This window comes from Bactrocera dorsalis, chromosome 4, assembly GCF_023373825.1.
Source record: "Bactrocera dorsalis isolate Fly_Bdor chromosome 4, ASM2337382v1, whole genome shotgun sequence".
Classification (NCBI taxonomy): Eukaryota; Metazoa; Arthropoda; class Insecta; order Diptera; family Tephritidae; genus Bactrocera; species Bactrocera dorsalis.
In genome coordinates, this window is record NC_064306.1 from 16,487,206 (window position 1) to 16,510,023 (window position 22,818).

The following is a 22,818-nucleotide window of genomic DNA, read 5'->3' on the forward strand; positions in this document are numbered from 1 at the left end:
AAAGTTAGGGGTTTTTAAATTCCGTTTTCCGTTTAGTTTGAGTCTTATGGCGAGTGATCGAAATAAAAAATACATGGTATGTTAATTTCATTTTATTTTACAGATGTAAAAATTCGTACATTTCGTACTTATGTATATGGCAGAAGAAAGCAAAAGCTAATTCTAATTGTTACCTGAGTTTCTGGAATTTGCCGCGTAGAGAATCGCTTTAAAAATGAGTCCTCCCGTTTTAATGGTGGCTTTTTCTGTATCGCTGATGATATTTGGACAGTTGTTCTGAGCTTCATCCATCGCTGATTGGATCGATTCCTATTAGTGTTCTTAGAGTTAAAATTACATAATCACTGCTAAAATATACATATACATATATATGAATATAATTAAGTCTAAATATGCAAACTTAAAAATTAATTAAATTTAAGCAAAAACCGCACTTCATACTTTACAATTTCATTACAGCCTTATAAATTCTATTCAAATATTCAACTATTTCAAATGCGTCTTTCTCCGATTTATAATAAACTAGCAGCCCGCCCTGGCTTCACACGGGTATTAAACAATCATTTCAAAAGTTATAATTTTGTATATACTCTCCCACATATACATACTTTCTCGTTTTTGCGTGGGATCATTAAAAATTAGTTAAATGAAGGAAATACGAACATGAAAGTATATTTTTTTGTATTATTATTTTTTTTTAATTTTTCTAAAAAGGCCTTTCTATATTTTTCTTTCCATGCTCCTGAATAATAATTTAAAGCTTCCCTGTAAACGATATTTGATGTTAATTTATTTTGTGGCAGCAATATAAATTGATTTTCAGGACCTCTGACCTGCGATAGACCAACATACAATTGGCCATGAGTAAAACATTCTTTTCGTAGGTCAGTCCCTAATAATTCGGAAGTTTGCAGTTGGAGCGAAAGACGTTTTAACTAGAAATTTAAGCCGTTCAAAAGGGATTTGCAGATTACATGGGATCATCGGAATCCTCGGTATATGAGCTAGTTGACCAGCTTTTGGGCCGGTTGCTATTAAATTAAATTGTCCTTCAGTTCCATAATAGGAAGTCTCGTTCCGGTGCTTATGCTTGAAGAACTTAAATTCCTCAACAGCATAATTGGAATTCCTTCAACAAATTTAAGTAGTTGCTGGGGATATTCACCATCAGTGATTCCATGAAGATGAGCTCTCATATTCGTCCGTAAATTTATATTTTCAATCGAAGTCCATAAGGATGACGATATTAAGCATGCTTTGATGACATCTGCTCACGTACCTCTGTTAATGACAGGAAGAGTCTGTCTCCAGCATATACAAAAGTTATCCAACCTATGAGAGCAAAGGAGTTTCTAAGGTCTTTTAATGTTCTGTGCACAGCCTCTATATGTGCTTTATAGCTCATGGTGCATTTATCCCATATAATCAATGAGACGTCTTGCAATAGTTAACCAAGAGGCTTATTTTTGCGGATAGAACATATTGATTGCTGTTCAAGATTCAATGAAGGTTGCAGTAATTCCTGACGAGGCAATTGCTATCGCTATCTTCCCTGATTGTCTTGTTTTAGCAAGTATTAAATTTGCAAGAAACGATAAGAAATACAATAGTTACAGCTTGCACAGACGGAAAGACGGGCAGACGGTCCCTTGGATTTCAACTTGTCTCGTCATCCTAAACTTAATATATTCATATCTATCTCGATTAGTTTTAGATGATACAAAGAACTGTTAAGTGAACAAAACTATTATACTCTGCAACAACATGTTGAAAGAGTATAAAAATGTAATGAAACATAAAAATTAAATAATATTCATAAATACGTTTTTAAAAATTTAGTTGTAATAAAATCGAATCTAGCTTGCATTTTTAAAGATTTTATCGGATGTTACATGTGTAATTCTTGTGAGATAGCAATTTATCTGAGAAGTCTGGCGAAAAAATATGTAAGTATACGTATGTACATCAATAGAGAAGAGAAAGACCTGACTTTCATCCACGACAGTCGGATCTATGAAAGTAACTGAAACGCACCCGGATTATTATCCAGACAAGGACTGTCAACTCGGCATCATTCCTCGAAATTCCTTCAGGAATGTTTTTGCCGCTACAAAAACAACAATAACCTGAATAATAGTATAGATAATAAATTATAAATAAATTACTATTGGAGCGAAGTGAACCACCAATACAATTGAGACGAGTGTCGAAGTTATCAGCTATTCTAACTTCTGAGAACAACACAAAAATGCAACTGACGTTCTTATGTATAACTGTAAGTGTTATAATATTAGTCCGAAAAAAATTCAAGTATTGACTACTCTTCCGTTGGATTGGACTATAAATATGAGATGACGCGAATTCAAAGTCTAGAGAAAAATAGTACAAGCTGTCAAAAATGTTATTTATATAAAAAACAATACACTAATTTACCCGGTTCATTTGTTTAATATAAATAAAAATAAAATTAACAGATTAAAGAATGAACTTACAACACAAAAGTGATAAAAATAAACTTAGTTATTAACTAAAAAGTTTGGCGATACATTTTATTATAAAATATGTTCATGGACTTAATTTGTATGTTCAAATAGACAATACGCGGTCCACTTGACGTGATCTTGCTCATTATATTCTGTAGAAACATGTTTCGAGACATTATTTTTAGGGTTGACTAAGACGTTGATCATATCCAATTCGTTTAAATACAAAATCTAACCAAATCAATAAAGCTTTTTATATAAATATAAAAATAGCAATTATATTTATTAACAAATTTTTAGTTGTTATCAAAAATACTTACCAGTCAGCATCCAGGTCCGAATTTTTTTCGCTGATATCTGATTTGCTGGAATAATAAGACAAATTTTCTTGTGTATTATTTTTATCATATTAAAACAAAATAATATACATATGTACATAATATATTTTTATATAATATACTATATGTTCAATTTGTAGTGAGGAAAGTTTGATTGCCATTCAATTGAAAGTGACCAGAAACGATTATTTTACATATGGCTCAAGCAGCTCACAATTTCCGGTCCTAGATCAAGTATCCTCTGGGTAACCAAAAAATATCCGTTTGCAAGCGAGCTAAAGTAAGAAGACGAACCATCCCTCCTTAGAGTTGTGCGTTGAGTTCGCCACGTAAATACGCATTCAATGAAAAGGAAGACCAACAACAACGTCAGCCTCGAAATACGACGCAAAACGGAGACCCCACAATCGCATATAGGGTTCCATAGAGTGTATTGTGTGAAAGATTAAAGCCCACCGTCAAATAACTAATTGAGCTTTATTAGTGTGCCTTTAGGTCTGGAAAATCAAAAAATGACCTGATTTTCACCATATGCCACATCTTGGAAAAAACCCTTGAAAAGAGAATCTACTCGAACCACCTCTTCGTCGATTTCAAAGCGAAAAACTAATACGGCTGTGTAAACTGGCGTTGAGCAACACAAAAAGCTCCGTCAGGATATCTCTTGCCAACAGGTGCTACTTCGGACTGAGTAGGCAATTGAGAAGTAAAGTCCTTTCTCGACGAACAAAAACAAAACTCGATAAGTCACTCAATATTATTCCCGTCCTGCTATGTTTTTTACTACATACCATCTATGAAAACTCCATAAAGCCTTACTTAAAAAGCCGAATATCTCGAGAAGTATTAATGAGCTTTTTTGCCCTAGGATCTTTTTTGTAGCAAATAAAATTTTCTACAAGTTTGTCAGATACATATTTTCTATAACTCTTGTCATTTACGAGATAAATTCAAAAAAATGGGATTTTCGTGAAAAAATCAGGTTTAGCCTTTTGTTGCAATGGGCACTTTTGTATAGTGTTCAATTTTGAGGAATATGTGTTCAAAGTAAAAGCGATGCCGTAAATTACCTCAGCTATAAAAATTTAAAGATAAAAATTCAAGACTTTCAATGGAGAATTTTTACATGCCTTGGTCCAGTCCTTAATGTTAATATGAAGGACTCAAAATTTCAGGAAACTTGTTTAGGGTATTTCCTAAGAAATTTCAAGAGAGGATTGAAAAAAAATTAATAGTTAAAAAACACCCTAATGTACATAGATTTGTGGTATGTACTTGACATCATTCTCGTACATACATACTTACACATGTAGAGGGTGATTTTTTTAAGAGCTTGATAACTTTTTTTAAAAAAAAAACGCATAAAATTGCAAAATCTCATCGGTTCTTTATTTGAAACGTTAGATTGGTTCATGACATTTACTTTTTGAAGATAATTTCATTTAAATGTTGACCGCGGCTGCGTCTTAGGTGGTCCATTCGGAAAGTCCAATTTTGGGCAACTTTTTCGAGCATTTCGGCCGGAATAGCCCGAATTTCTTCGGAAATGTTGTCTTCCAAAGCTGGAATAGTTGCTGGCTTATTTCTGTAGACTTTAGACTTGACGTAGCCCCACAAAAAATAGTCTAAAGGCGTTAAATCGCATGATCTTGGTGGCCAACTTACGGGTCCATTCTTGAGATGAATTGTTGTCCGAAGTTTTCCCTCAAAATGGCCATAGAATCGCGAGCTGTGTGGCATGTAGCGCCATCTTGTTGAAACCACATGTCACCAAGTTCAGTTCTTCCATTTTTGGCAACAAAAGTTTGTTAGCATCGAACGATAGCGATCGCCATTAACCGTAACGTTGCGTCCAACAGCATCTTTGAAAAAATACGGTCCAATGATTCCACCAGCGTACAAACCACACCAAACAGTGCATTTTCGGGATGCATGGGCAGTTCTTGAACGGCTTCTGGTTGCTCTTCACCCCAAATGCGGCAATTTTGCTTATTTACGTAGCCATTCAACCAGAAATGAGCCTCATCGCTGAACAAAATTTGTCGATAAACACATTTCGAACCGAACACTGATTTTGGTAATAAAAATTTCAATGATTTGCAAGCGTTGCTCGTTAGTAAGTCTATTCATGATGAAAAACACCCTAATGTACATAGATTTGTGGTATGTACTTGACATCATTCTCGTACATACATACTTACACATGTATTTGAAATAGAACCCAAGTGCACGAGTAAATTAGTGTTTAGGGGATGATATACTACAAACCGAACGCTGTCGATCATTTCAATCATTGAAGCATGAGTACGCATCATTTCGGATATTTTCTGCTAATGCGAACGTTCATAAACAAATCATATATAAGCTGATCGCTAGTAATTCAAAGATGTTCTCTATCGCTGATTTGAAGACAACGGATTCGTGTACATGAATCGAACTGACAGAATCAGACAGAGTAACGGATCAATACCCGATTATGAACAAAAATGTATTACTGGTTGCAGTTCTCTGATGCAGACCCATTTAAATACATATGTACAAATACAGATTATATCTGGAACGATTCCTAAACTTTACTAGCCATCTTACTTATCCATACTGGTCAAAGTCGAAAAATATACACCTCTCAGTTGGTTGAGACATTCGATACGAGAACGATCCTGCGCGTAACCTGTTCGTGATTTCACTACACACCACTACGAATTCTCTTCGTTCAGGCAACAAAACCTTGATGCATTTCTAAATTCAGTATTGACTGGAAAGGACTTTCTTTCCTCGACTTAAGTTTCAATGAATTAGAAATTTACGCCGTCTATGATCATATATGCTCATGATTTCAATAGTTTCAGCGTAATTTTCAATCGTATTGACAAATTCATCGTTCGAAAAGCATTCAGTGAATATACCCATTATTATAACTACACATCCATGATTTAATTTCCTTACTTTTGTGTGGAACTTTTAAAGTCGGAATAATGAGCATTACTATCATTATCATTGATGCTTCCATGTTGTTGCGTTTTTCTTATAGTGCCAGTTCGTTCCCGCTCGGAGCTACTCGTACCAGATGGGCTCACGATATCTGTGTCACTATTGCATTCGATTCCATGGCGATCTTTGGAGACTGACATTGCGTTTTCGGCCGGGTCCGCCTGAAACAAACAATATAAAACTATTGTTACATACATTCTATGAAAAAGTATTTAGTAAGTATGTAGACATACCATTTGTAAGACAGCAGAAGAAGAAACCGCCGCACCTGTGCTGCCGTAGTTGAGTTGCGAATGGTAACCGCTCGAAAGAATTTTTTTGTGTGCTGATGCGTGCGCGCGATACGCACTCACACTCAATTTCATTGTGACATGAATGCAAGTTCAACATAACAATATTAAATTTAATTATTAAACGGCAATTTCGCCGAAATAAATTGATTCTGCAAACCAAATACATATGTTGTACAGCCAAACAGTTTTGTGGTGAAGCTACAATAATTGGCAGTTACTTATTTCTTCTGCAACATACAATAGTGCACAGTTTTTATACATAAGGCCTCTTACAATGATAGATGAACCGCTCCTGTAACAAAATAAGAAACATTAAAATACATATATTTTAGATACACGAACCAAATTTCTATTATGTCTTTCTATACACATGTACTGCACTTTTATCAGGTCTGCAGATTTAAGGTTGCAATGCACCAAACCATTTCTATCAAAACAAAAGATGTTACAATTCTAAAAGTATGATCGATTATTAACGAAACTAAGTATTTTCTACTCAATAGAACAACAATTAGTGTTTCACATTTTTTTTATTTTTTTTTCGAAATTAAAAAACATTTGTATATTATTTCAATCGATCCCGTCGTTGAGAATAATATCAAAGATGCAATAGGGTAAGGATTCGTACAATATTGCAAAAATTATGTCTAACATTTATGTCCACTACGTGAAATCGACGTTTTTTCCTTTAATCCCAGACGTGAACTTCCGGGCAGTATGAATCGATGATTTATCGTATCGTGCAATGTTCCAAGCTAATTTTTAAAATGAAAATCTGCAAATCAGAGATAGCCTTAAATGTGCTCCGGAGCAAAATGTAATCTTGTTTTTTTATTTTGTGGAACCTTAAGCTAACTTTTTTCTTTAGTTTTAATAGATTGAAATATGGAAAAGTAGTAGCAGATTTAACTCTTCAGTAACGCTCTTTTTAATAATGACAGGAAATTTATCGTGGAAAATAAGTGAAGAATGGCAGATGTTCGAAGTGGTACATATGTATATACATATATGCAAAATGTAATATTTTTAAATTAAAAATTTCATTCAAAACATCGTTGGCAAATTTAATGAAACAGGTCAAAAATAGGCATCTACAGTGAAACTACCCGCCCAATATTTTCTACGCCGGCTACAAATGATAATATTTTTAAATGCGAATGTTAAAAACATATCTTATTTATATAAGATTAGTCGTTTTAAGAAGTAATCAGAAGTTGTAACTGTTTAAGGAATTTAAATTTTTATTTTTTTTTTTAATTTAATTATTTAAAATTTGAAAGCGTATGTGAAGAATTTCAAAAATAAATATAGAGTACAAAAGACTTCATATTTTCATTTATTTAAAAATAGCGTTCACTGAAATCACAGATATAGAAAAATCGCAATATCGCGCATCACTAATCGCCAGGCATTGCGGCGCACAAGCCAAACACAACATGTAACATAAAATTGACAAAAAGTTCAATCATAATTTGAGATTAGTGCATAATAGTTGACAAATATTATCGATGCATCGCACAGAACAATTCAAGATTTAAACGTTTTTCTTAGTCCAATAGGAATAACGGAAGTTTAAACAATCGTTCTTATGGTGAAGTATTGAAACTATATGATTGAACAACATTTTCTGAACAATTGCTAGATATTGGGAATGATAGAATCGAACTGCAACCAAATATGCAAAGCTTTAAATTGCCAGACAATTTCTGTACTGCAATTCACAAATGGAAAGTGGTTTTCCTGGAAATAAAAAAGATATGCCTTGGATAATAACTTTCTCAGTAATCGGGTCACAATAGCAACCACAAATGAAGAAGATGGCGAATCTATCGTTACTGTTAGTGATGAAACAGAAAACGTCTATTTTAAAATAGTATTTCAAAATTCTCTAGATATATCCTCAATGTCTGAATATATGAGTTATTGTTCGTTTGAACAATGGTTCACGTATTATTCCTCAGCATAATTTCAATCAACCTATATTATGCAACGATACACGTTAGTAATCAAAAAGATCACAGGAAATATTACTGAAGCAACTACTTTAAAACGGATTGACGGTCCTGTTGCCACCGATTTTTACAGTAGTATTGGAAAACTATCGAAGCCATTTGAGCTCGTCCAAGATTATAATTAATAGTTGTATAATTGTTTAAAATTAAGAATAATCTAGTCGAGATACTTCATTAAATGTTATCAATAATTATTATGTTTAATTATTTACAAATTACGAAAATGTCTACGTCCGAGCTTATCTTTTCCTTACTTATTACTCATAGTTTATAATGAGAGGAAATATTTATAACGTCCGTTATTTAATCTCCGCATAAGTAAATGTATAAACTTCGATATTTTATTTTAATACCGAAAGACACTTTTTTAACTCGATCACTCTAGAAAGACGTATTGTCTCGAAATCGATGAATTCACACAAAATTTCACAACCTGAGCAAGTGAATCTGCTATCTTTATCGATTGTCCAGTGAGAATTTCATGACATTTCATTAAGTGGAAGTGAGTTATTGCGTTTTAAGTGTCAGTATGTTTGTGTTATCGGTGCGAAAATAAGCTTCGAACAAAGAACCAACATTAAATTTTGTTTTAAAATTGGTAAAGCTTTTACCGAAACGTTTCAATTGATGAAACAAGTTCATGGCGAAGATTGCCTATCCCGTAGCAGAGTGCACGAGTGGTTTCAACGTTTTCACAGTGTTCGTGAGGACATAAACGACGATTAACATGTGGACCAATTAAAATCCGTGTTCACCGGAAATTCCACGGAAACTGTGCGTGAATTCATCAAAAATCAGCCGAAATCATCATTGAAATGGAACATCTCCAAAACATCGATTTATCGCATTTTGACCGAACATTTGGGCTTACGAAAGGTGTGTGGATGGTTTAAAAATTGACTGACGACCAAAAATTGCTCAGAATTCAACATTCGAAGGACGCTTTTGTCCGATTATTTGACCAAAAATCACATTTTTATGTATGAATATATTGTGTTGTACTCAAATAGCTAAAGCCAATTAAATCAGCATATCTCTGTCGTCCTATTTAACTGACAGTAGATAATCTTATGATTGACAAAATTACATGCTTTCAGCTACAATAATATTAATGCATGCATATAATAAATAATTATAAATTTGCTATGAAATTTCCGTCTTTTTGATTTGCATGGACTTAAGGATTTATTTGATTCAAGGAGCCTTATGTCCCTATTATCGTTTTCAATGCAACTGCATTTTGGTTGAAGTTTTGAAGTTCAGGTGTATGGTTGTAAACTCAGCTTTTCTCAATTGCTTATGAATCTGCAACAAATATTATTTAAAAGTCATTTAGCTGTCAAATAAGCTTTGCTTGGAGTGGAAAGTTCGAGTATATTTGAGGGTTCATGAATATCATAGTTGAATCGTAAAGAAAAAAAATACGAAGCCCCTTTTTAATATTATTACTTTTGTGTAGACAAACCGAAAGAGATCGGAATAAAGATAAGCACTTTGATTTGTTTGCTACTTTTATACTAAGAAGAAAGTAAGAAGACGTATAGAATCTTCAGTAATATTCAGTCTGCCAAATAAAAAATATAAGGTCAATAAGTTATGAATGAGGATGGAGTCATGTGCAGAAGTTAACGCAAGTCAGGAAAGTTCTCTGATCGTCATTCACTTAGGAGTGGCCAGAAACGATTCTTTTACATATGACTCAAGCAGCTCACGACTTCCGGTCTTTGACCAAGTATCCTCTGGGTAGCCTAAGAACATCAATTTGAAAGTGAGAAGGCGAAACATCCCCTGCATAGGGTTGTGCGCTGGAACCCGCCACGTAAAAAAACACCCCCAATGAAAAATCAACAACAGCCTCAGATGAGACACCCCCTTTTGATGACGACCATGGCATACGAAATAAGGATTACTCTTGCCAACAGGTGCTACTTCGGACTGAGTAGGCAATTGAAAAGTAAAGTCCTCTCTCGACGAACAAAAACCAAACTCTATAAGTCACTCATAATTCCTGTCCTGCTATATGGTGCAGAGGCTTGACAACAACCGATGAGTCCACGTTGCGAGTTTTCGAGAGAAAGGTTCTGCGAAAGATTTATGGTTCTTTGCGCATTGGCCACGACGAATATCGCATTCGATGGAACGATGAGCTGTACGAGATATACGACGACATTGACATAGTTCAGCGAATTAAAAGACAGCGGCTACGCTGGCTAGGTCATGTTGTCCGGATGGACGAAGACACTCCAGCTCTGAAAGTGTTCGAAGCAGTACCCGCCGGGGGAAGCAGAGGAAGAGGAAGACCTCCACTCCGTTGGAAGGACCAAGTGGAGAAGGACCTGACTTCGCTTAGAATATTCAATTGGCGCCACGTAGTGAAAAGAAGAAACGACTGGCGCGCTGTTGTTAACTCGTCTATAAGCGCGTAAGCGGTGTATACGCCAGTAAAGAAAAAGAAGAAACTAAATCAACTTTATTTCATACTTTTCGCGGATATTTACCTAAGTCCAAATTGGTCCATTCATGTCAAAGCGTCGTGCAGGTCCATATAATGCGCACTTGTGTTGTCAGTCACAGACAGTGTACACGTTTAATATAAATTCTATATGAAACTATTAAGTAATACATAACCAACAGTTGTTTCCTTGACACTGCAGATTTCATAGAAAGAGACACTTTATATGTTCCTGAATGGTTACAGTTACAGTTTTCAACTACACTCAGTTGAATTGAAATTAACGGAATTCAACTTCAGACCAACAAAACAATTTTTGCTATTTTTAGTCGAAGTTTAATTGGTATTTCCACCCTAAAAAATTAAGATTTGACAGTTAATTAAACATCTGAAAAGTTTTAAACGAAAAATCATTCAGTTATTGTTTCCGAAAAGGCAAATATTTGGAGGTTAGTTTTGATTTATATTACAATAAGCAAACATGTTGAGGCCATAACGGAATGCATATACGAAAAAGCCTTCGTTATCTCTCAATTCCAGTGGAACTTCCTAACAGCAGGTCAGCCTAAGTTTTATTGTTAATTTTGTAAATGGATTTTAAAAAATATTTGTTTCAGATTCATAAATTATTCTCATTTAATTAAGGAATCATTTGGAACATAACCACAAGCTCTCAATTTCCTTGGTACCGGATTTACAAAAAATCAGTTTAAATTATTTTAACTTTAGTTTTTTATAAGCAATTGGTATTAAATGCATTAAGTATGAATTGATAGCGCAATGCTGTTGACAGTTTTCACACCTTCTCATTAATTGTAAGAAATGACGTGAAGCGGACAAGTGTTTATGTATAGTCCATACTATAAAATATGTTTTTATATACATGTATGTGTGTATATAATTAAAATATAAGGTTGTCAAATATCTCCCTTCCGCCTTTTTGCTCTTTATTCAAGGCTTTATAAAAAGTGTTATAGTGATCGGATTTAGTTCAAATATGCGCCGTTTCGTTCGTTTCCATCTCGACGTCAACTTCAGAATACACCCCTCGTAGAACCGCCCTTCCTTATATGCGAACTGGGACAGCCATTTTTCACAAGCCTCTTTTGAATTCAACTTTACACCAACAGGGGCATTCGCCATGGACAGGAACAGGTGGTAATCACTTGGCGTTATATCCGGGCTATATGGTGGATACGATAAAACCTCCCATCAGAACTCCCGTAGCTTCGGACGAGTCATTAACGAAGTGTGTGGTCTGGCGTTGTCCTGGTGGAATACTACTCCCTTCCTGTTGGCCAATTCTGGACGCTTTTGGTCGATCGCCTGCTTCAAGCGCTCCAGTTGTTCGCAGTAGATGGTAGAATTAAGCCTCTAGCCATATGGGAGCAGCTCATAGTACATAATTCCCTTCCAATTCCACCAAACACACAGCAAAACCTTCCTGGCTGTCAATCCCGGCTTGCCCACTGTTTGGAACGATTCACCGGCCTCCGACCATGACCGTTTTCGCTTGACATTGTCGTATGTGATCCTTTTTTCATCGCCAGTCACCATACGCTTCAAAAATGGGTCGAGTTCGTTCCGCAGCATTTCGCAGTCGTTGAATCATGCGGCACCCAAACATCAATCTTTTTTGTGTATCCAGTCTTCTGCAGATGGTTTAAAATGGTTTGGTGACTAACTCCCATTTTCTGGGCGATGTCACGAGATGCCACATGCCGATCTATGGTGTCGTTTTCACCCACTCTGAATCGTCGAAGCCATTCCTCCGCAGTTCGAAGTGATAGATCAAACCACTATTAATCTCACGGAACGTTTCTCTAGCGGATTTGCTTTAACGAAGGTTAGTGAACTCCATGTTTACAAAACTAATAAAAGTAAATAAATTAATAAAAGTTCATGAAGTAATGGAAATTTGTAATATTACTACAACTCGTTTTAATAGTTCATAACATTAAAAAAATACATTTTTTAATAAAACTCAATTATGTATATAATTCATAACAGTTGCTATGGCTTGGCAAACTTTAAATATTGAAAACCGCATCCCACTAAATACCGAATTTTACAATAGGAGTGATATGATTTCTAAGTGTAGTGTAATCTCTTCAATTTAAGTTTGGGAATGATTTTAATGCAATTTTCGTCGCATAATGAATGTTGAATTCTTTCGCAACATTTTTATTCTCTTGCAACATGTTGCTAAAGAGTATAATAGTTGTTTAATATGATTTTTCTCCAACACCTTCAAATATCTTCCCCCGGCTTTTATCCTTTCAAGTTGCAAGAGAATAAATTTTTCGGTTACACCAGAACCTTCCTCACTTGTTTAGTGTTCTGTAAAGAGGCATAGCTTCCAGTAAAATAAATCAGGAAGAGATGTTTACAGTAAATTCGTCATTCTTACCACGAGCTTTATTCGTTAAGGTTTAGAAAGGGCAACTAATTTAAGAAACACTCCCCAACATTTTCGTAAAATATTAATAATTCTATTGAATGTAAGTTTAGGTAAAAAGATGTTACAGAAGGTGTCATTTATGACTGACTTTTATACCCTGAACAGGGTATATTAAGTTTTCCACGAAGTTTTTAGCATCCGGAAGAAAACGTTGAAGACCATATAAAAATGTATGTAGATGATAAATGTGAGGAGCTGAGAACGTCAATATATACGCAGACTATTATCTCAGTTTTTTAAAGTATCAGTCTGAAATTTTGCACAAGTCGTCTCCTTACAAAGTGGCTGCTCATTTGCCGGAACCGCCGATATCCGTTCACTATAGTATAAAGCTGTCATACAAACTGAACGATCAAAATCAAATTTTTGTAAGGAAAACTTTTTTTATTTTAAGAGATATCTTCACTAAATTTGACATGTCTACAGTAGCGGTACAAACTCCGAAAAATACCACAAACTGACCGTTCAAAATCAAGTTCATGTATGGACCTTTTTTATTTTTTAAGTGTATTATGGCTTCGATGCAATCAAGTTAACGTGTTTTAAATTAGTCTTAAGCTATAAGTGTTGTGTAACCAAATTAAAATTCCTTTATTTGTTGCTCGTTAGGTTTGGTTTAATATTTATGTTGTATGTCAGTGCTGCAACAAAATGTATGATCCTTTGATAAAAGGGTTTACATGCAAAACTGTAGTTTTGCACGATATTTTCTCTTATATACGTATGCTTTTGTTTCGAAAGAAAATCGAAACGGTTGGTATATAATTGAATTTTCTTCCACAAAGTCTTTTTTATATATATTATATATGTATATAAATGTACATATTTGGTGCAACCAAACCATATAAAAAGCAGTTCACATATACTTGTCAATAAGTGTACATTATCGTCACTTTGATAAATTAAGTTTTATTTTTTTTTTTGTATTAGCACAGCTTAATTTTAAAATTAAATCTCAATTGTCTGCATTGAAGATTTTTCTACTGTAAATTAATATTAGCTGTTATTTCGTTTTGCTGAACTACAAACAATAGACGAATGTCCAATAAATGGCATTAAATATGATAAACAATAATGGAAACACAAATCTTGCTTTCCGGTCTACCCAAAGCGAAACTTCATGAGGTGTCATCGTCGCCCATGAATCATTGCTAGTTTTTTTCTCTTGATGTTCTTCACTTAAATTTGCATCGGCTTCTAAAACGGTGATATCCCCTTTATTCTTTGACTGATTACAAATATTGCCATTAATGAAATGTATGCGACCGTCTGTCTCACAATCATAGATCTTACTTTGTGGTATAACTTTTGGGGATAAAGTCGACTTGAAAATATATTTGCTATTGACTTTCTTCAGACTCAAGCATTTATTTCGGCGCCATATAGTATTTACAAAAGCAAATTCCATAAGGCTACCAAATATGAAGAACGTACAACCGAAAAACCAAACTTCAAAGAACTGTGCATGGTTTTTTGTTTCGAATTTTTTCTCGTAGTTAGAAGTTAACGTGAACAACGACAACATGGTACTTGTGCCCAATGTCGTGCGTGCAGGTGTTTGATCCGCTTGAAGCCAAAATGAGACCCAAGAAATTCCAACAAGCATAACAGAAGGTAAAAAATAATCAAATGTATAAAACAACGAATCGCGCGTTAAGTACACAGTAAAACTTATCGAACTATAATTGCCACCCAGTAACGTATATCGCAGGTCTCCTTTCCTGGTTTGGAAGATTGTTTCATTGTGCCAAGAATATTCTAAGACATAATCTATTAGCTGTATATTTGGATCAATTTCGATCGAATCTTCCTCATCCCAGTGCAGTATTACTTCGGAAGAATTGTACAACCAACTTTCTATAATCGCAGAGCATTGTTGATCATCAAAAGGAAATTTATTTAATGCAACCGAACAAGATAATGATGCTTCAATTCGGGTGGAGATGCTCAACACTCCATCTGGCATTACCATAATTAAAACATCTTTCTCACTGGTTTCCAAGATAGCTGTATTTTGCTCATTGGCAAATATTATATGTGGAACCCAAATGCGATCCAGCAGTTGTGAATCACCGAATATCGGTTGCAAACGTTTTGGTGCATACTCTCCAAACGCCAATCTATGGTCCATATAACGAAGCTGTAGAAACCCAAATATTTTACACTGCATGTCATTGGTATCGATTATTTTTATATCAGTTATATAAATCCGTACATTAATATTTGATGGCTGGTTGGCTACAGAAGTGTTTTCAAGTACTGGAAATGGTCTGTCAAATCGATCAAAACGACATGGATTTGTAAGACGATAAATCAATTGGGTTTGGGTTAATGAATCTGCGTTATCCAGTGCGGGACAAGACGTGGTTGTCTGTATTTTTGTTGTACTGGAGTTTATATGCATTGATATTGCTTCATTGGAGGTTTTTACACATTCTTCTGCGAGAATTTATAAGTTATTTCTTTATTATTCCCATACTAGGATTGTAATTTCAAATCACCTGGAACGACGGCTGCCAAAACTAAAGTCAAACAAATTATCAAGTAATGAAATAGCACCAATGGAAATTTCATTCTTATTAATACAATAAAATTAGTTCCTTTCCACTTCTAGTCGACTCTCTTGCGTAGTTGTTCTATGTAATAAAGCAAATTTTAAAATGATTTAAAATAGCTTTTCCCTTAATGTCAAGCATGACAAAAGCTAAAAGAACAATAACATATGTTATCAATAGAAAAAGATAAATTGTGTTCAACAACTTTGTGCTAATCTGTAAACAACCTTAAATTGCTCGAACCTTATCAGGTTTTTCGTTTATTTCTATTCAGTGTCAAATTACCAAAACTTATTAATAATAAAATGCCATCCCTCAGCGATTAATTATCTTATAGAAAATGATATCATGTCTGCTTGTAATCATTCATATTTGTTTAAGTATAAATCCTAAGTACGTTTAGTATATACGTACATAGGAATGTACGTATGTTTGTTAAAATTACACGTCCGAGAATGTTTACTCAATGTTTTTTATAAGCAGTTGGTATTAAATGCATTAAGTATGAATTGATAGCGCAATGCTGTTGACAGTTTTCACACCTTCTCATTAATCGTAAGAAATGACGCGAAGCGGACAAGTGTTTATGTATAGTTCATAATACATTGGTATACGATCAAATATGTTTTTTATATGCATGTATGTATATTTAAAATATGTAGTTTGCGTATGGAATGGCACAAGCCACATTTCATCTAATAAAAAATCATGATTTTATATCACAGAAATGACCTTTGGTCCTGGTTCAAGTAGGAGATACATGCATATGTACATACATATGTGATGAAACTGAAAGTAAATGTAAGCTTACAACTTCCATTATAATCTCGGAATAGCAATATAGGCTTGCAATTATGGATACGTATTTAAAAGTGGCGGTTTTCCATGAATACAGAAAAAAACTAATAAAAGTAAATAAATTAATAAAAGTTCATAAAGTAATGGAAATTTGTAATATTACTACAACCCGTTTTAATAGTTCATAACATTAACAAATATTTTTTTTTAGAAAACTCAATTAGGTATATAATTCATTAGAGTTGCCTATGGCTTGGCAAACTCTAAATATTGAAAACCGCATCCCACTAAATAACGGATTTTACAATAGGGATGATATGTTTTCTAAGTGTAGTATAGTCTCTTCGATTCAAGTTTGGGAATGATTTTAATGTAATTTTCGTCGAATAATGAACGTTGAATTCTTTCGCAACATTTTTATTCTCTTGCAACATGTTGCTAAAGAGTATAATAGTTGTTTAATATGATTTTTTTTCAACACCTTCAAATACCTTCCCCCGGCTTTTATCCTAGCAAGTTGCAAGAGAATAAAATTTTTGGTTACACCAGAACCTTCCTTACTTGTTTAGTGTTGCAAACTTTTATTTGTGATCTGGTATGGCGTAAAGAATATTCTATCATAAGTTATTTTGGCAGCATTTCAAGCTATTTTGAAAATAAAAAACGATACGTCTTCCGATGGGATTCTAAGTTAAGTCTACCTTAATCCACTAGTCGTTTAAAACATATCAATCTACCCAGACTTACTAGTCGTGGTGAAATACTGGGCATTATATTCTTAGTAAAAATCCTGAATGGAATAGTTTGCAATTCTTTTCACCTGTCTAAAGTTAAATTTAATATCCCGGTTCGCTTTTCGAGGCAGTGAGGATCTATAGTTAAAAGCTTATAGATAAAATTTTGAACTAATCGAACCATTCCGTCGTTGTTGTAATGGCAGAGTTCTGCCGAGTTGACAGTCCATGGCCGGATAAAAATCCGGGTCCGTTACCTAGACCCGACTGTCGTGGGAACGGATCGAACCATTCCATCCCATCACATCATCCCATATCAAGATTTTAATTCTTATTCCTGCACATTTGATTTATCTGATTCAATTTTTGAAATTAAAAAGACTATATTATATATATTGATCTCGAAGCTTAAAAAACTATCTTGCCTTTGTGACTTTTTGACATGACTCGTCTAATTTCACACGTATGCAGAAGTTGGGCGGGAGGAGGGTAACCGTGAAGTTATTATACAGGGATGGCACACTAATTAGCACACCCTCCCATGTGCACTAAGATTAACAGAAAATTAAAGAAAAAAGAAAAATATAGGGAGGAATTGAAGTATAGGTATACAGCAACATTTATTAAATAATGTTCAAGGAAAACAGATTAGTAATTATAAAAAAAAAAACAATTCAGCATTGGAATTTCCTGATTTTAAAGCCACTGAATCAGAGACCCTGACTTATGGCAAGGCATATTGTCCTGTTGGAAAACTGCCGAAGTGTATACAGATAACGGTAAGTCTTCCAAAAACGGTACGAGATGATTATCAAGCAAGTTGTGGTATGCTACAGAATCTAGCTTGTCTGTTATCTGCACTATAGGATCAACACTATGCTTCGTAAAGCAACATCACACCACAACACTTCGCCCGCCAAACTTAATCGTCTTCCTTGTATACTTTGGGTCCAATTATTTATTTTGGGGGGCGTCGCACATAAGTTCTTCAATCAGGCCCATGTAAATTGAATTGATATTTGCCGCTCCAAACTATAGAATTCCAAAAAGAAAGAGGAAAACCAATATGCAACCTGGCAAATTCCAATCGCGCCTTTCGATTAATGTGTCTAACTTTTTTTTAACTATGGAATCCCCGAAGCTTGGTTTGCAAAAGTCGCTACCTAACAGTCCTACTGCCAATGTTTTCGCCATATTCTTCGTGCATTGAAGCTCGTATTTGTGAGGAAGTTGCAAAAGGATCTTTAAGCGCCTGCCGAGCAATTTCACTAATATTTTTCCCGTCTTGGAACATGCTTCATATTTCCTCTTCACTGGAGCTTTTGCTACGTCCCATTTTAAATTTTTCACACTGATGTCTGTTAAAAATTTTACTAACAGCTAATCTCGCAAAAAAATCATATCCTTAAACGCAAACGATTTACTAAAACTTTTCTTATGTCAAGGTGTCCTAATTAAAAAGCCAGCTTAAATTAAAATAAAGGTATACTTCTTTGAAACTCACTGATGTGTGATTTATAACAGCAAAATAACAACGTATTAATATGCAAAAAAAAGATTTCCCAAAATATCTTCAATTTTCACGCAATACTATTGGAATATGTAAGGCTGTGCTAATTAGTGTGCCACCATACTTATAATTTCATTATTTAAAGAATACTTTAAAGTACACAAACGCGTTCTTTGCGGCATATTCTTCGCGATTTCCTTTTAAATTATACCTAATTAATTTATTAAAGCACAAACAGCTGCATATATGAACATCTGGAGTAAGTCATAGACTACTGATTTTTAATTTCTTATTATGTTGCATGTCACATAATTAAAATAAATAAAAAAGAATCCACCGTAAACATTTTATGCACTTATTCTTTTCATAAATGTTTTCTTTTAATCCGTTTAGAGAAACATTTATTCATTACCTTCACTCCCCAATCATCCGAAGTTAAAAATAAGTAACACCGAAACATTTAGTTTGTATTGCACACTTTTGATAATGGTTATCAACCTTGGTTTGAAACGGTTAACTGTTAGATGTTATTTATATAATACTCAAATACACACTTTACTGTGTATCTTTTCACATCACGTGCTTCATAAATACGGTCATATGTACTCATACACATACAACAACTTATACATACATATATGCTTCAGCATCTATGCTCTTCATTTATGTAGTACATATAGATTGAGAGAATGTATGTACATCTGTACATATATAAAGTAGATTATCTTGGTCAGATATAAAATACTCCATTTTTGCTTATGTAGCCCACATGAAAAAATGCACTTCGGATAATGTACACAAAAACTATGAATATATGTACATTAGTATACTTTAAATTATATTTTTATATAGCAGAAAGTCCTTGTATTTATGTATATTATTTTATTTTTTCACTAATTGACTGGTCGTTAAAATACGGACGTAGTGTAGAAATTGAGAACTTACATATGTATGTGTGATCTAGTGCATATATATTTTCTTGTACATATATGTATATATATACATACATACACTACGCTAGTATTACGTAGTCATTCATTTTTCATTGTTCATTGTTAAATAATTTTAAAGGCAAAAAACACTGTAAACAAAATTTTCACTCCATAAATTTACATAATTTTTATTCGCCAAACATTAGTTTGTTAATATATGCATGCATAAGTAGAAGTTAGGTATATATGTATGTAAATATTGTTCTGGTTTATGATTTAAGCGGCCGACGAACGATTCACTTTGTTATGTATAACTACTTTGGAAGTTCAAATCGATTTTGACCATTATAAATGCTTTCTTTCTTCTTCATAATTAAATATAATTATAAAATATCATCACGGAATCTGTTTTATTTTTAGTTCACACTACTTTATAGCAAAATTTCTATATATATTTCAAGAAATATATGTTAATATCCTTGAATAACTGTGTTATAACCGCACTTCACCATATTCAATAAAAGACTAAGCAAGCTTATCAACTCACATCGGGCGCGTCCTTTAAGCACAGGCGCAATCAAATGAACAAATAAAGAGCAGCCAAAGGATAGAATGAATCTAAACGCATCAACTGAAGTGTTGCACCCTTAGGCATTTTTTGAGTACATCCGTCTCTAACTAATCTTTGTTGCTAAAAAAGAACCTACTGCGTGTTAAGTACTCGTATGTTACTGCTTTAGATGGAGGATGTGAAAGTAGGTGACAGTTGTTTGTGTACCTCTGACTTCAAAAACTTTCTGTGTGAAAAAAACAAAGCACTGCAAGGAAGCAGAATATTTATATCATGAATATGAATTATGACAGCGACTAGTAAAATGACAGTCACAATTACGTCTTGTTTCCTCTATTCATTTCCATTTTTAAACCGCTTCTTCAGATAAACGTGAACGTCGTTATTGCATTAAAAAATCTAATTTATGGTTGTTGTCTGTAGTACGAGTATAAAAAATATGATTCACAAACTAGTTTTATTTGGCCAATGTTATGAAAGAACAATACTTTTACGGAATAAAATTCATAGATTCCCTTGTTTTGCTAAGTATAATATAATATTTTTAATATAAAATGGTGTCCAATATTTAGGCAGTTGAGAACAAAAGTTTCAAATAATTTCCTTGAATCCAAACAATATCTCTTCCCAAGAATGGAATATACCATAACCACTATTTTTCTGTGTTGTGTTTTTTCACCCCCAAAATAATTAATGGTGTAAACCAATTTTACATTCTACAGTGCAATCCAAACTTTTGACACTACAATTTAAAACACATGCAAACATGATGTGTGTCCTGATATTTCAGTTGTTATTTATTGTAATATAAAAAACATTGGTAAAATTAAGAGCATATAATTTGCTTTGCTAATTTCAATGTCAAAGAGAAAATTAAAAAATGCATTAATTTTAAGATTATTACCTGAGAATTATAGGCACCGTGCTTCCTAATACTATGCTACTTGATTCGATATACATACATATGTTATACGTACATATGTATGTTATATTCTTATACCTTTACATACAACAAATCTTTTAATACTAGAAATGCATTCTTTTAGGGGTATCTCCCATCACATTTAGGAAATTTGTGCAAGATTTATCTTTCTAAAAAGTCAAATTCAAAGCCCCGAAATTTAAAAATTTTATTAATGAAGACGATTTAGAGATCGCATGATCAATTTCAAGTTCACTAAAAGTTTTATTGTAAGCGTACTACCTTAATAAATTGAAATGTTTATACGACATAAATAGATGTACATTTAGATCTGTTAATTCACCAAAAAATATTAGTTTTACTTACTTCTCACCTAAATAACAAAGGTGCAAGAACTTTCCTTATTGTTCCTATTCTAACTATATTAAATGGAGTAAATTATAAGAAATAAATTTTATTTCGGACTCACCGTGAAAAATTTAATTTTCATTTGTCAAAATTTTTCATTTTTCTACCTTTTAGCACATTAACGTTAGTATAACTAGAACAGGTGATTATTGTTTCAAATTTTCCGATAAAGCGAAGTATTTTGTACATCTGACATTGTTTTTTTTTGTTTTGACTCGATTATTAAGTGTTTAACTTTTGCGGATGAATTTTTTCGCAGCAATCGTAAAATAGCTAAAAAGTTACCTTATGGGACTGTTAGAGGAAAAACGGAGGAAAATGAGTAGAATTGAAAAAGAACTTATTATATAGACAAAATACCGAATTGAACTTATTTTTATATGTTTAAAGAATGTTCCATACTTTTTAACTACCTTTTTATTTCCATAATCATCAACTCCACAATCCGGTGCAAATAATTTTTTTTATTATATTTTCGTGGATATACTATATCACTTCAAAATTTCTTTAATTCAAATTTAATTTAATTTCAAAGGCTTGGGGCTTATTTTCGCAGATATGTTGTTTTTTTTTTGTTTTTATTTTGTTACTTAAACTCATCAACTACCTCAAAGTTAACTTGATTTAGCCTTCGGTGCAAATCATATTGTCAAGTTCAAGATTAAATAGTTGATATAAAACCCACCCATATTTCTAAGTTCCCGTGCAACCGAAAAATTTTCATCGCGGATCAAAGACGGGAAAAGCTTACAGGTATTGGCAAAACGTTATATACAATATATTAAAAAAAATTTTGCAAAAAATTCAACATTCATTATTCGACAAGGGTGGATTCATTTTTAATATCTTAGATACTTATAAAGGGGGATCCATTTCGTGGTTTCCTACTTTTTTAAAGCAAAACGCCTAACGTTCACAACAGCACCAGTGCAGAAAAAAATTCGACACAAAACACCCCGATGTGTGACTGACCAGTGTTATTTTTTTTAATTTTGAAAATTTCAATGGAGGATGGAGTCATGGAGAAGTTCAAACAAGTGAGGAAACTTCTCTGATCGTCATTCACTTAGGAGTGGCCAGAAACGATTCTTTTACATATGGCTCAAGCAGCTCACGATTTCCGGTCTTTGACCAAGTTTCCTCTGAGTAGCCTAAGAACACTCAATTGAAGGCGAGCTAAAGTGAGAAGGCGAAACATCCCCTTCAGAGGTGCTTGAGAATGAGGTGCTTGAGGTTCAATTCAACCCCAAAACCGTCAAGAGCAGTTACGACTGCCTCCGGCAAGACATTGTTAAAAGCTCCCTCGATATCAAGGAAGGTCTCAACAGCGAAGTCTTTAGCTTCAATGTCTTCCTCAA

At 33.7% G+C, this 22,818-nt stretch overlaps 2 protein-coding genes across 7 annotated transcripts in view; both read right to left on the bottom strand.

Annotated features, from left to right (window-relative positions):
• LOC105222204 (uncharacterized) overlaps positions 1-20,332 on the bottom strand; it is a 46,011-nt gene extending 25,679 nt beyond the window's left edge. For 3 of the 6 annotated variants that reach the window (XM_049454597.1, XM_049454596.1, XM_049454593.1), the window contains exons 1-5: positions 19,573-20,088; positions 6,046-6,397; positions 5,768-5,973; positions 2,804-2,848; positions 174-309 (exon numbers count right to left, since the gene is read on the bottom strand). In XM_049454597.1, the coding sequence (XP_049310554.1) occupies positions 174-309; positions 2,804-2,848; positions 5,768-5,973; positions 6,046-6,177 (519 nt within the window). In that variant the 5' untranslated portion in view covers positions 6,178-6,397; positions 19,573-20,088. The other 3 variants (XM_049454595.1, XM_049454594.1, XM_049454599.1) reach the window with 3 other exon arrangements.
• Positions 13,391-15,718, bottom strand: LOC105222187 (pH-sensitive chloride channel 2). The gene is made up of 2 exons (XM_011199401.4): positions 15,532-15,718; positions 13,391-15,469 (listed from the first exon to the last, which is right to left on the bottom strand). The coding sequence occupies exons 1-2, from the start codon at positions 15,602-15,604 to the stop codon at positions 14,052-14,054; spliced, it is 1,491 nt and encodes a 496-aa protein (XP_011197703.2). The 5' UTR covers positions 15,605-15,718; the 3' UTR covers positions 13,391-14,051.
• Positions 20,333-22,818: the final 2,486 nt, after the last annotated feature.